Raw genomic sequence first — 16042 nt, forward strand, 5'->3', positions numbered from 1 at the left:
GTATTACACGAAACACATTCAAGAAGTGAATAAATATTAATGGGAAAAATATATATAAAAATATGATGAAAATATAAATTGTAGTAAGAAAATAATGGAAACTACAACAAAAAACCTAATCAAAATACTAACTCTGTACATTAACTATTTAATTAAAATATACCTACCTTGTTATTCATGTCTTTGAGACGTGAAGTGTACCTAATACAGAAAAGTAAACATATCTTATCGCACATTCGGCTTTTGGATTGTGTCTGGTCTAATACGTAAATATCTAATGAGCTTTTCATAGTAAGTAAAAATTTGAAATTTTCTTTATCATGTTACAGTTGTACGTTCTTTAACTGGCAACAAAAATTCCAAAAAAAATTGTAAATTTATCTGTTATCACAGTAAAAACCTAAATTTTAAAATAAAATGAATGTAGTTTATGAACTGTTGTAGCATTGTTCATATTTTCCGTTTATCTAAGGTACCAAAGTAGAAGTTAATGCTTCGTTGCCTTATCCCTGGCTTCAAATCTTACGATTGCCCTTTCAATTTTAGAATTTATCTTTCAATAATATGTGTATATAATTTTTTAATTATCTATAGTTAAAAATTATATAATACATATGTAGTTCATTTTATGAAAAAAAAAGTTTGTTCCGTATATAAATGGGGCTGTTCCCTCCTCGACGCCGGTCTCTTTATGCTAAGGTTAAACCCTTTCTCACAACTCTAATTGTTATAACACTAAAAAAATTTAGTGTAAAGAGTGGGGCGTCAAAGACGTAACAGCCCCTTTCATATACGGAATAATTTCTGCCCGTTTTGTTTTAATGTCACTCCTTACTTGAAGTAAAAAAAAAAAATATTTAATTTATGAGCGTTTTTGAATTATTGCATAATTTTTTTTTTGCTAAATGGCTTTCTCATAGCTTTGATCGGACGATTTTGATAAGAAAGGGATGGAGGAGGAGGCCTAGTTGCCCTCCAATGTTGGTTACATAAAAATGTAACTATTTTTTTTTTACGAACGTTTTAGGTAGTAATAATCATATATTCCATACGAATTAACTTACGTAATGAAATTATATATTTGTGTAATTTGATTACGTATATGATGGGAGTCGTCCCCTCTTCAATACCTTGCTCTTTACACTATAGCTTGAATTTTGTTTCAAATATTTAAGAATGACCCCTGAATCACTAAGGCCGTAATATATATAGTTTAAATGACAAAAAAAAAACTTTAGCCTAAACAGCAAGGTATTGTGGTGGACACGAACCCTATATATACGTCACGTTTTATATTCATATAATGATTTAATGATGCTCATTACTGCCAGTTAAAAAAAAATTATTTATTTTTATTTGTTTATAATAATGCTAGGAAATCCTGGGCCCCTTATTACAAATTCCCCTCCCCCATGAACCCTTTTCTTCCATAGAAAGAACCTCCCACGTAACCCTCTCCCAACCAAACGCACAGAAGTCCCCCTGAAAATGTCTGTACACTTCATAATAACCATCACTATATATAAACAATGGTCAGTTCGTAACTTGTAACCCCTTCACCGGGGACTGTGGGGGATTACGTCGTCCCCAAATATATAGTTATTAGGTTTGTGACTAACGTGAACAGAATGGATATCTCAAAATTTCGACAAAAGTGACTTTGGTTAAAAAATGTGCCCACTACATTTTTTGGTCACTTAAAAAGAGCAGTAGGATGATAAAAAAAAACAACAAATATACACAACTCCGTGATCTGTCTTTTGGCAAAATATACAAAATTCCACAGTTTTGTAGATAGGAGCTTGAAACTTGTACAGTAGGGTTCTCTGATATGTTGAATATGATGGTACGATTTCTATGACTCTTTAAGATTCTATGATTTTAGGGGGTGTTTTCACTATTTTCTAAAATGTGGCGCATTTTCTCAGGCTCTTAACTTTTGATGTGTAAGCATAATTAATGATACTTATATATTTAACATCAGCATTAATATGGAAATACTTTCGATGTATTGGTATCAAAATTCCGTTTTTAAAGTATTGGTTACTATTGAGGCTGGTCGCTCCTTACTATAGTTCTTTATCACGAACTGCTTGAAAATGTAAACTGTTTTAATAATGTGAGTAAAACTATTAATATAGACAGAATATCGCAATGTAAGAGAGTCATTTTATAAGTGTATAATGTGTATTAATAAAAATAATTACTTGACTGCCCTCCCTAGCCCCCAAGTTGAATTCCTAGAGGTCCTTGCCTTTTGAAGAACGATCACCATGTCCTAAAAGTAATTAATTAACCTATTCCAATAATAAAGTAATCTCCTTTAATATGCCAAAAAAAAAAAAAAAAAAAAATAGCGTAAGAGCGAGCTATTGACGAGGGGCAGGCCCATTAAATTCGTATTTTTTTATTTTCGTATTAACTTTTAATGTTACACTTTACTTAAAGAAAAAAAACATATGAATTTAAGAAATAGCTAATCGTTTTATAATAATGTTGTGAAATTGAATGAATGAATGAAAGAAAAGATCTTCGCCCTCAGCCATATCCAACTCATTTCAAGAATAGACGTTGATAGTTTTAGATAGTGCTTTTCGGGGGAAAATTAAAAGAAAAATGGCTACCGTAAATTCAATGGTAATGTATTTTCAATTTATTTAGCGGCTGATACGCATTGCACCAAACACATTCAAAAAGTGAATGAAGGTAAATCACAAAGAAATATAATAAAATATAATGGAAATATAAATTGTAGTAAGAAGTAATGGAAACTACAACAAAAAATCTAATCAAAATACAAACTATATACATTAACTATTTAATATAAATATACCTACCTCATAGTTCATGTCCCTGAGACAATTTAACTGTACCGAATATAGAGAGATAAACATGTTTTTCGCAGATTCGAATTCTAGGTTGCTTTTGGTCTCATACGTAAATACCTAGAAATTTTCTTTATAATCTTACAGTTGTACATTATGTAACTGGACAAACCCCTTCTCCTCCCTAAACAAAATATGATAAATTTGTCTTTTATGAATAGGAAATGATTTTTAATACCTAATATACTTATATCAAATGGATTCAGTTTATGAACTGATTTAGCAGTGTTTATATCTTCTATTTATTTAAGGTACCCCAAGCCATACCATGGTTAATTTTTGTTATGATGAAAGTGAAAGCTCTTGCTCCAAAATTAACGACAAAGACCTATTGCACGCTTTAAAAATTAATTCTGAAGCTGCCCAATTATTAACTAAGAGAGTAAAAGTAACAGTTTCGTAAGTGGACGAGTTGTATTTCTTTTTGGAAAATAATGTTATTTGGGAGTGAGAAGCATTAAAAAAGAGAAAAGAACCTAATAAAAACACAAATCAACAACAAATACAAACCAAGGAATAAAGGCTTGATTTTGCTTAAAAGTGGCTTAAGAGAAGAGGGGATGATTTTAGAAATAGCCTTTTCCTTGTACTTTTAACTTGCAGCTCTGTGCCATGAAATTGCAAAACATACCTTCGTCTTCCAAGTCACCAGCAAGAATATCTTCTCTCCGTTTCCGAATAACGTCTTGAGTAAATTTATGTAAAATTTTTAAGCATTTCTGTTGCTCCCTTGCCATAGAAGTTAGATTAAAGATGAAATCAGGATATAAATGAGGCCGGAAACCACGGTCCACAACGATTTCAGCGATCCTTTAGATAAAATATAATAACAAAATAAAAACGCAATTGCTGCTAAATATATACTATACTTTATTTTATATATATATATATATATATATATATATATATATATATATATATATATATATATATATATATATATATATATATATATATATATATATATATATATATATATATATATATATATATATATATATATATATATATATATATATATATATATATATATATATATATATGTACTAGCTGTTGGGGTGGCGCTTCGCGCCACCCCAACACCTAGTTGGTAAGGACGCTTCGCGCCCTCCAGGCTCCCCCGCGCGCGTAAGTCGTTACGCGCCATATTAGTTACGCGCCGTTGTAGTTGTGTCCCTGTGTCCCACCTGTGAATATAGATAGATATATATATATATATATATATATGCTTTTAACTACGTAAAACTTGCGAATATACAACACATGCAACATAAACACATGCAACATAAAATTGTCCATGGGAAAAACAATCCGTATTCAGATCTATACCTCATTATTCTAATGATTGCCCTTGAGCTTGTTGATGGTGATTGCTAATCGAACATTCCCTGTGCTTCCCTGTGCCCCCGTCGTCATTTATATACCCCCTGTTCATCCCCCTTTTCACTCATGACAGACTTCTTCAGAAATTGGGACAAACATTTAAACTTTATCGTGAAAAGCGGGGTATTAAGGAGGGGCGCAACCCCTTCATATACAATTAATTTCTGTTCATTTTTGAGTTTTGATGTCGCTCGTTACTTTCAGTTGAAAAAACCTTTCTTTTTCTTAAATTAATTGCTGATCGTCTTTCGAATAATGCTGGTAAATTTAGCTCACCCTCCATGAAAGATTCCCTCCCCTCATTGGAAATTTCTCCGTAAAAAGTTCTCCCACATAAAATACCCCCCCCCCCACTCCGTATAATTCCTTGCAGGAGATTCAGCTTGAAAAAGTCTCCTTAGCATACTTTCATTTGAAAAAGACTAAGTTCTAATCATTTTTCCGATTACTTCGGAGATCCCCCTTCCGTGAAAATGATTTCCTAGAAATCCAAGCACGCTGAAAAATTTATGCCGGGCAATTCCCAGGAACTCAAAATGGAATTCAAAAATTCCCCTATTGAGTGATCAAGGAGAAAGTTAGACAAATAAAAATAATTTCTCATAGGAATTCTGTCAAATCTCCCCAGCGTAAAGTTTTGCTTGAACATTCCACCCCTAGAAATTTCCCTTCACACTCAAAATTATCCTCATGCAAACCCATCCCAAGTCCAAAATATCCTTCCCGAAAAATGTCTCTATTCTTCCCAATAAATAGATAAATAGACACTATAGGTAAACAATGGGCAAATTTTATAAATTAAAAATCCATCTCTAGGAGTTAGGGAAGGGGGCATGTTATCTACACAGGAATAGTTTTAGAATTTCTCAACTATGCTGAACAAAATGGCTATCTCAAAATTTTGATCAGACGACTTTGGTGAAAAAGGGGGCATGGGTGGGGACTAGTTGCCCTCCAATAGTTTGGGTCGCTTAAAAAAGGCACTTGGACTTTTAATTTCCGTTCAAATGAGCCCCCTTCCAATGTTCTAGCATCATTGGTTCGACATGATCATCCCTGGGAAAAAACCAAAACAGAGCAAATAATTACGCATTCGTGATCTTTCTTCTGACAAAATACAAAAAGTACGCTTAATATGGTGTGATATTATTGAGATTCTTTAACTTTTAGGAGATTTCCCCTAAACGGTTCGTTACCACGAACTGTTTGATATGCGTCGTCCATACAAAATAAACGTTTAGTATATACATTTATTTTAAAGTTTCATTTAATTACGTTGATTCATTTGAGATCTGATAAAAGTATGTGCAGTGATGTGTAACTGCGATATAGCCATTATGGATGAGGGCCGGTAGATCTTTGTATAGGAGGGGAAAGATCCTCTAAGTCTGATGCAAAGATTTATTTTCATCGATATTTTCATGAGTGTAATGTCATCGAGTTTGATGTCTTTTTTTTCACAGGGAGGTTGATCCCCTGGCCAACCTGACAGCGTCCATGGGGAGCCCCCTTATGAAAAAGATTTTCTCGAAGATCTCGCCAAGAAAACCGTGGAAATCATGATCTTTTAATCAAATTTTGATATTTCGAACCCAAAGCACTGTTATACAAGCAATAAACTTGACTGTGAAAAACGGGGATTGAAAGAGGTGTAGTAGTCTCTTGTGCATCCGAGAGAGCCTTCGATCAAACAGCCCGTAGTCATAAATTTTAAGCAAAGAGCAACTCCTGTCGATAGAAACCGGAACTCTAAAAACAGGAATTTTAAATACAATTTATGCTGCATAAAAATTCATTATTCAAGCTGATTTTAAATATTAAAAATATGTTAATTTCAAAGTCACTCATCATTGCTACTAACATGTGAAAACCTATAAAAACTTATTATTAAACTTGTAAGAACTTATATTATTCAACACGTATCAGAGCTAGGAGTATGAGTGCTGATATTATGAAAGCCCCCCCCCCCCCGTTGTGAAGACGATATTTTATTATGGACAATTATATTTTTTTTCGGAAGATCAAATACACTAAATGAGTTCTTGATCTCGAAACATTACTGTGCCAAAGTAGAATTTTTACTTTATGACTAGGGCTGGATGGTGGGGGGGGGGTATAGACCACTGTATATTTAGGGTAATCCTGGGTACGTTATCAAGAATGAACAGAAATTAAATAAAAACGAGCTTTATTTCAAATGAAAGTAAAAAGGGGCACTAAAACTTACGATGAAGAGATATTATACCTTATATAGGGGGTCTGCCCCCTCCTCAACTCCCTACTCTTAATGTTAAACTTTGGCTTGTTTTCATATATCCTTAAGAACGACTGACCCAACATAGAACCATTGAATCGAAACAAGAAAATTTTTTAAAGCACTTTAAAAAGTTAGCGCAAAGAGGAAGGGAAGGCCCCCTCCAATAAGAAACAGTTTCGGTTCGTTTTAAGGTTTATTGTTGTTATTTACGGACCTTTTGAAAAAAAATTGTTTTTTATAATACAAAAAACCATTCTTCGTTCGCAAGTATTGTTATATATTATCACTTTTATTTGATTTTGCCTTCGACGGGGAAATCAGAAGCTCAAATTTTGATTTAGATCAAACACCAATAGATCTTCAATAATTCAAAGGTAAAGTGAGCAAAACTAGTCTAAACAAGATTAATTTTTTTTTCAACTGAAAATAAGGAACAGCATTGAAACTTAAAAAAACATAAATTATTCAGGGGGGCTGTCCTCTCCTCAATTCCTCCTTCTTTATACTCAAGTTTGACCTATTGCCAAAATTCTTCAAGAAAAGGTAATGGAACACAGGGGCCTTCATACTTGTAAAATATGAGGCTTCTTTAAAGCACTAACAAATTTCACGTACCAAGCGAGAGACTGTGGAGGGGCTGTTCATCTCTGGTGAGGAATGCTTTCTGTTCGTTTTTCAAGTTTTTTGTGGGGAATCCACACCCTTCTGTTTAAAATTTTCCCTGGAAAGTTCCTCCTGAGCAATCCCTCCCTAGGATAATTCTTGCCTTGGAAAATTCCCCCTGCCCACAAAAATTTCGTATATCTCATTATAAAAAATATCATTTGTAAACAATAGGAAAGTGTGTAAATTATATCCCTTTCTCCAAGGCCTGTGGGAGGTCATGCCATCCCAGATGCATAGTTATTAGACCTTTCAACTATGGTGAACTAAATGGATATCACATTGGGAGTGGATGTCTTTGGGGGAAATAGAGCGTGGAAGGGGGGCCTGCTTCCCTCTAATCTTTTGGATCGCTTAAAAAGCGTACTAGAACTTTCGAATTCCGTTCGAAGGAACCCTTTCCCCGATCTTCTACGACTACACTTGAACAACAAAAGAACAAATAAAAAAAACAACAAATAATAACACGCATCTCTGATCTGTCTTCTAGGCAAAAATAAAAAATTCCACATTTTTGCAGACAGGAACTTTGAACGTTCTCATTATTGGAATAGAAACCATCATTGTTTTCAAAAATGAATGGGCTCCGTCTCGGTTTGGCTTTCGGCCAAACCTCGACCTTGTTCCCTGAAATGATGAATCTGATGACATGATTTATATTATGATCGCTTGACCTTTTTGGGAGGGGGGGGGGTCCTCTTTTTCGATAATCAGACAAATTTTCTCAGGCTTGTAGCTTTTAATTGGTAACATTAAACTTAAAGAATTTGATATATTTGGAATCACAATAAAGAGCACATCATTTTCATGTATTAGCTGTTATTAAATTACCTTTTTCGGATTTTCAGTCTTTTTTTTGCTTTTTTGTAGATTGGGCCGAGTCACTCCATACTTAAAGTTCGTTAACACGGACTGTTGGGATTACCGGAATTGAAAATTCCACTTAAAATAGCTTTATGATCAAAAAAGAGAGAAAAGCGATAAGAAACTATACCAAATGTTATAAAATAAAGTCAAGAGGGAAAGTTCTGTTGGTCCCGATTTCTTTTGTTTATAAGAGTAAGGAGATTCGTAGATGACTCTGTGCTGCCCTTTGTTTTTTTTTTAGAGCCGTCGTGCTGTCAACTATTTCCAAACACTTAGATCATAAAATAACAAAGGTACACTTTTTGTTTGTTGAGAAGGCCGAATTACTTGTATTTTTCATCTTTTTCTTAAAACATGGTCAAAACTGTTGAAAAGGTGATAAAATACTTACTTTTTTACAGCAACAACATATTCAGAGTCGTCTTCTTCTTGAGCATTGACTTTTACTCCCATTGCGCATTCTAAAAAATATTTAATTTATACTTATATCATGTCTAGAAGAAGAAAAAGAAATCATGAAAAAGTACTGACAGTTCAAGAAATTTTTATGGTTTTAAGATTTTTGGCCATATGATTCAAGCATATAAATGTATGGCTATTTGTTTTATTTATTTATTTATTGTTTTTATCATATGCCTTGAATGGATGACTAAACCATTCAGACTAAAACCTTGATCGGCATTTCTTTTCTTTCAGATGATGTAAAATATATTCTTAGGGTCCAAACCATGATACTCCTTCTTATTTTGGGTGATCTTCAACCTATCCGGCTTAAGGACATGAAAAAGCTTATTTTAGGCACCGTTTGAATTAAGTCCAAGGCCTTAAAAGTGCCCGCCCATTATAATCGTCTCAGCACTCTGTTTTGTTTGTTTGTTTTTTTCAGTTTTAGTCTCCCTTCTGTTTTTTCTCTTTCTCTCTCACACACACACACTTGTTCTCTCATCCACGGGCCAATTATCTGAGATGAAGACTTGGTACTTATATATATTACACAAAACACACTAAAGAAGTGAAGTTAGGTTATCATAATGAAGTATACGAAAATATGATAAAAATATAATACTTTAGTTTATATGATAACACGATAAGGGCTATATATTTGCACATTAGGGGGAGGGGGGTAAAGTAACCTTACCCCCACCCCTAATGTGCGAATATATAGCCCAAATTATACAAGGCCAATGCATTTTGTCACCCGTCATTTGTATTTGTGGCTATGAAACCGATTTCCTCAGATCCTACATTCGACAAACTTCGTGTGTTTGGTATAATATATCAAGTACCGAAGACTTTTTTGCTGCCTTGCATTTTTATGGCTAGTTCCTCGCGCTTCGTATACAATAAACCTTATTTTATTTATATTTGCTATTCTTTTTAATTTGTAGCCAATCCTCACCCGAATCAATATAGGACTGCCAGGAAAAAATTACCACGCAGTGATCCGCAATCTTTAATGATATCGCTGTCAACGACCCCATTTCCCTTCTCACTATCTCACTAAATCCCTTCTCTCTCACCGTTCACGTTCGTCCATTAATATGTCAATGAACTAATGACCAGTAGTTACTCTAATTCCTCGCAGCAAGTTATGGTCAAACAGTTCGTGGTAACGAACTGTAGTAAGGAGCGACCCGGCTCGATAGTAAACGAAACTCTAAAAAACGGAATTTTGATTCTAAAATATACATCAAAAGAATCGAATTTTCATGTTGATTTTAAATATATAAGTTTCATCAAATTTAGTCTTTGCTATCAAAAGTTACGAGCCTGAGAAAATTTGCCTTATTTTGGAAATGAGGGGGTAACACCCCCTAAAAGTCATAGAATCTTAACGAAAATCACACCATCGCATTCAGCGTATTAGAGAACCCTACAGCAAAAATTTCAAGCTCCTATCTACAAAAATGTGGAATTTCGTATTTTTTGCCAGAAGACAAATCACGGGTGCGTGTTTATTTGTTTTTTTTTTTTCTTCTTCTTTTCCCCAGGGGTCATCGTATCGACCAAGTGGTCCTAAAATGTCGCAAGAGGGCTCATTCTAACGGGAATGAAAAGTCATAGTGCCCTTTTTAAGTGACCAAAAAATTGGAGGGCACCTAGGCCCCCTCCCACGCTCATTTTCTCTTCAAAGTCAGCGGATCAAAATTTTGAGATAGCCATTTTGTTCCGCATAGTCGAAAACCATAATAACTATGTCTTTGGGAATGACTTACTCCCCTACAGTCCCTGGGGGAGGGGCTGCAAGTTACAAACTTCGACCAGTGTTTACATATAATAATGGTTATTGGGAAGTGTACAGACGTTTTCAGGGGATTTTTTTGGTGTTGGGGGTAGGGTTGAGGGGAGGGGGCTATGTGGAGGATCTTTCCTTGGAGAAACATGTCATGGGGGAACAGAAATTCAATGAAAAGGCATAGGATTTTCTAAAATTACTATAAAAAAAACAATGAAAAAATAAACATGGAAAAGTTTTTTCAATTGGAAGTAAGAAGTAGCATTGAAATTTAAAACAAACAGAGATTATTACGCATATGAGGGGTTCTAAAATACTTTAGCATAAAGAGCGAGGTATTTAGGAGGAGATAAATACCTCGCTCTTTATGCTATAGTATTTTTAGTAATTTCAACTATTTATTCCACGGCGTTTCTGATTCAGGGGTCATTCTTAAAGAATTGGGACAAAACTTACGATTTAGTGTAAAGAGCGAGGTATTAACGAGGGTACAAACCCCCTCATATACATAATAAAAATTTAAGAATATAAAAGTTTGTTACGTAAGTTAATTCTTAAGTTACGTATATTTTTTACTAATAAAAACATTCGTTACAAATTAAAATTTATAGTTGCCTTTTTATGTAACCAAAAAATTGCAGGGCAACTAGGCCTCCTTCCCCACCCCTTATTTCTCAAAATCGTCTGATCAAAACTAAGAGAAAGCCATTTAGCCAAAAAAGGAATTAATATGCAAATTTCATTTTAATAATTTATGTGTGGAGAGCCAAAATCAAACATACATTAATTCAAAAACGTTCAGAAATTACATAAAAAAAACTAGTTTTTTTAACTGAAAGTAAGGAGCGACATTAAAACTTAAAACGAACAGAAATTATTCCGTATATGAAATGGGTTGTCCCCTCCGCAATCCTTCGCTCTTTACGCTAAAGTTTGACTCTTTGCCACAATTCTGCTTTTTAAAACAATTAAAAGCTTTAGCGTAAAGAGCAAAGGATTGCGGAGGGGACAACCCATTTCATATACGGAGTAATTTCTGTTCGTTTTAAGTTTTATTGTCGCTCCTTACTTTCAGTTAAAAAAACTAGTTTTTTATGTAATTATCACCATAGCGTAATGTCCCCCTGAGGAATTGTCGCATGGTGAATTGTATTGTGTTTTTATGTTGTATATAACTGTGTACAGTTATTCCTTATTAAATAAAGAAATATTACAGGGAATAAAATTTTGTTTGGTGTGTCTAGGGTCAAAAGTTCACAATGATGACAAGCCATCAGTAAAAATCCATGGATAGTTTGTTTCGGAGTTAAACCAGAGACACTTATTAAAAAAAAAACTATATACAAAACAAAAAAACTACAAAACAAACTAGCAAACCTAAAATCACATAATTCGTAGAAAAAGAAAATAACTGCAGGTACTTGTGCATTATTAAATAAAAAAAACAAGTTAAAAAAAAACAAGTTGTTTTAAAAAAGTTGTTATTTAAAAAACTTGTTTTAAAAAAACAACTTTTTTTTAAATGAGAGTAAGGAGCAACATTAAAACTTAAAACTAACAGAAATTACTCCGTATATGGAAGGGGCTTTTCCTCGTCAACACCCCGCTCTTTACGCTAAAGTTTGACTATTTCTCTTAACTCTATTTTTAAAACAGTAAGAAACTTTAGCGTAAAGAGCGGGGCATTGAGGAGGAAAAGCCCCTTTCATATACGGAGTAATTTCTGTTCGTTTTAAGTTTTAATGTTGCCCCTTACTTTCATTTAAAATTTTTTTTTTATTTATTTAATTCCTGGACGTTTTTGAATTAATGCATGTTTTGATCTTGGCTTTCCGCACATAAATAATTAAAACGAAATTTGTATATTAATTAATTGCAATTAATCGGAAGATTCTGAGAAAAAATGAGCGAGGGAGGAGGCCTTAAATAAAAATTACTCCGTATATGAAATGAGCTTTTCCTCCTCAACGCCCCGCTCTTTACGCTAAAGTTTGACTCTTTCTTTTAACTCTATTTTTAAAACAGTAAGAAACTTTAGCGTAAAGAGCGGGGCGTTGAGGAGGAAAAGCCCCTTTCATATACGGAGTAATTTCTGTTCGTTTTAAGCTCTAATGATGCTCCTTACTTTCATTTTAAAAAAACTTGTTTTTGTATTTAATTTTTGGACGTTTTTGAATTAATGCATGTTTTAATCATGGCTCTCCGCACATAAATAATTAAAACGAAATTTGCATATTGATTAATTGCAATTAATCGGAAGTTTTGAGAAAAAATGAGTGAGGGAGGAGGCCTAGTTGCCCTCCAATTTTTTTGATTACTTAATAAAGCAACTAGAACTTTTAATTTTTTACAAACGTTTTCATTGGTAAAAAATATACGTAACTTAAGAATTAACTTACGTAACGAACTTTTATATTCATATATTTTTATTGCATATATGAGGGGGTACAACCCTCGTCGATACCTTGCTCTTTACACTAAAGCTTAAATTTTGTCCCAATTCCTTAAGAATGACCACTGAATCACAAAGGCCGTAGAATAAATAGTTGAAATTACTAAAAATACTTTAGCGTAAAGAGTGAGGTATAACGAGGAGGTAAACCCCTCATATACGTACTAATTTTTGTTTGTTTTAAGCTTTAATGCTGCTTCTTGCTTTCAGTAGAAAAAGCTTTTCATATTTTTTTTTTCAAATAATGCTAGAAAACCCTGCGCCCCCTTCATTGGAATTCTCTTCGCCCATGAGAAGTTTTTCCATGGAAATATCCTCCCACGTAACCTCTCCCCCCCCCTCAACTCTCTCCCTAAACCAAAAAAATCCCCCTGAAAACGTTTGTACACTTCCCAGTAACCATTATTATATGTAAACACAGGTCAGAGTTTGTAAGTTGCAATCCCTCCCACGGGGACTGCGGGGGAGTAAGTCGTCCCTAAGGACATAGTTATTAGATTTTTCGACAATGGTGAATAAAATGAGTATCTCAGAATTTTGATCAGGTGACTTTGGGGAAAAATGAGCGTGGGAGGGGGCCTAAGGGCCCTCCATTTTTTTGTCACTTAAAAAGGGCACTAGAACTTTTAATTTCCGTTAGAATGAACCCTCTCGAGACATTCTAGGACCACTGAGTCGATACGATCACCCCTGGGGAAAAAAACAAAACAAAAAAACAAATAAACACGCATCCGTGATCTGTCCTGTGGCAAAAAATACGAAATTCCACATTTTTGTAGATAGGAGCTTGAAAATTTTACAACAAGGTTCTCTGATACGTTGAATCTTATGGTGTGATTTTCGTTAAGATTGTATGACTTTTAGGGGGTGTTAACCCTATTTTCTAAAATGAGGCAAATTTTCTCAGGCTCGTAACTTTTGATGGGTGAAACTGATCTTGATGAAACTTATATATTTAAAATCTGCATTAAAATGCGATTCTTTTGATGTTACTATTGGTATCAAAATTCTATTTTTTAGACTGTCGGTTACTATTGAGCCGGGTCGCACCTTACTACAGTTCGTTACCACGAACTGTTTGATAAGCCACTCACTCAAGTGCTACATTAGAACCTGTTTCTTTGACGCTTAATCCTCATGAAATATCCCAAAATATGAAGAAAATATAATACTTTAGAAACAAATTTGGGCATATATTTGCACATTAGGGGGTGGGGGGTAAATTATAGCAGGACTGCATACAAAATGTGTTAGGTACAATTGTTCTGCATATTATGAAGTAAGAATTGCTTTCTAACTTCAAACTCTCGAAATACTTTACACCCCTCCCTTATGTGCAAATATATAGCCCAAATTATGTATTTCCTATCTATTCTGTCCCTTTTCTTGATCTTGTCTCATGCTAAGCTGAAAGACACAAACGAAGAAACCGGTTAGTTCTCGAGTTTTACGCAGCGTAAACTTGAGTGAGTGGCGTATAATACACAAGTATCTAAATAAACACTGGGAACCAATCCCAAATCTGGCCAGGACACCAAAACAGGGTAAACTAATTTGCAAAAGTCTCTAAAGCATTAGTCTTGAGAATAACCGCCCTCTAGCAACCTACACTTACTGGAACGTCCTTGTCCATAGCGGAGATGGAACAAAATTTTCGTATCCCCAAGTACATCGAAAGTAAATAATAGGTACACCAACTAACAGAAGATGTCCAGCGTCTGAATCATAATAGTATCTTCTTTTACAAATACAGATTGTGACAAAAAAAAGTTTTCTTTTAGAATATTAAAATTAAATTGATTGTCAGGAGTGGGATTATTACAAGAATTTTTTGTAATCTTGATTAGGATTGTGATTTTCTTCTTAGGTTGCACATATTTGGAAAAATGAAAACCACAGTATTGGAAATACAAGTCATTTCCAGAAAAACAAAAACGACGCTAGTCTTATAAAGTGCTTGAGGTGGGGGTAGGCACGTCTTTGTTTACGATAGCTCTTATTTGTATAAAATAAATAAAAGTTTTTTTCAACTGAAAGTAAGGAGCAACAGTAATATTCAAAACAAACATAAATTATTCCGTATATGAGGAGGGCTGTCCCCTTTCTCAGCCCTCGCTCTTTACACTAAATTTCTTCAAAATACTTTCCATTCCAATTCAATGGTCCTTGTGTTTCAGGAGTCCTTCTTAAAGAACTAGGATAAAAGTCAAACTTTAGGGTAAAGAGCGAGGTAGGAGAGAGGGGCAGTCCCCCTCATATTCCGAATAATATATGTTCATTTTATTGTTACTACTTACTTTCAGCTGAAAAAACATATTTTATTATTTAATTTCGGACCGCTTTAGAAATCATGGCAGGAAACAACCCCCCTCCCCCGTGTAAAATTTGCGTAGGAAGATTCCTTCCAAAAACTTTCTTCCCCACAGAAAGTTCTCCCAGTGGAAAATCCACCCCCAAATACCTCTCCTCCCAAAAAAATCCTGTATATTTCTCAATAACAAATGCTGCATCAAAGAGTTTGTGGTAACGAACTGTAAGTAAGCAGAACTCCGTCCAATAGGAATCGAAACTAAAAAAAAATTATTTTGGTAACATCAGATACATCAAGAGAACTGGCTTTTATGCTGATTCCAAAAATATACAATTCGTATATAAATTCGTATATTTACCCCAATGAGCATGAGAAAATATGCTCGATTTTCGAAAAGAGGAGAAACACCCCCAAAAAGTCAAGTAATCTTGATGAAAATGAAACGATCAGGTGCTGCATATTAGACAACCCAACTGTAGAGTTCTAAATATAAAATTCTACCTTAGAATAGACAGAATCTTGAAACATCAACGGTAGTGTTCTCTCATATGCTGCATCTGATGGTGTTATTTTCATTAAGTCCCTTGACTTTTTCTGGCTGTTTTCCCCCTTTTTCAGAAATCAGGTGAATTTTTCCAGACTTGTGACTTGATGGATAACATAAAACTAAACTAAACTAAATGGCAATTTAGTTTAGTTTAATGTTAAATAAATGACAACTAATAACAATGTTAATAATAATGTTAACTAAATAAACTAAACTAAATAGCATTAAACTAAGTGAATTTTATATATTTGGAATAAAAAAAAGACAAATATTTTGATATATCCATTGTTATCGAAATTCCATTTTTTGTGTGGGTTACTATTAGGCCGATTCGCTCCTTAGTTACAGTTCGCTGCCACGAACTGCTTGATTAAGGTTCAATTTTAAATAGTTGGCTCAATCAAATTTTGCTTCTGAGCCTCACATTTTCGTTGTATCTGT

The 16042-nt window shown here is 34.0% G+C and overlaps 1 protein-coding gene across 6 annotated transcripts in view; it reads right to left on the reverse strand.

Annotated features, from left to right (window-relative positions):
- The window catches only part of LOC136033081 (cytochrome P450 4C1-like), a 183052-nt gene that overhangs the window by 48029 nt on the left and 118981 nt on the right, over positions 1-16042 (reverse strand). For all 6 annotated transcript variants that reach the window (XM_065713683.1, XM_065713682.1, XM_065713684.1 and 3 more), the window contains 2 exons: positions 8447-8516; positions 3517-3695 (listed from right to left, as the gene is read on the reverse strand). In XM_065713683.1, coding sequence (XP_065569755.1) covers positions 3517-3695; positions 8447-8516 — 249 coding nt within the window. The remainder of the gene's footprint in view (positions 1-3516; positions 3696-8446; positions 8517-16042) is intronic.

This window comes from Artemia franciscana, chromosome 11 (genome assembly GCF_032884065.1).
Source record: "Artemia franciscana chromosome 11, ASM3288406v1, whole genome shotgun sequence".
In the NCBI taxonomy this organism is placed as follows: Eukaryota; Metazoa; Arthropoda; class Branchiopoda; order Anostraca; family Artemiidae; genus Artemia; species Artemia franciscana.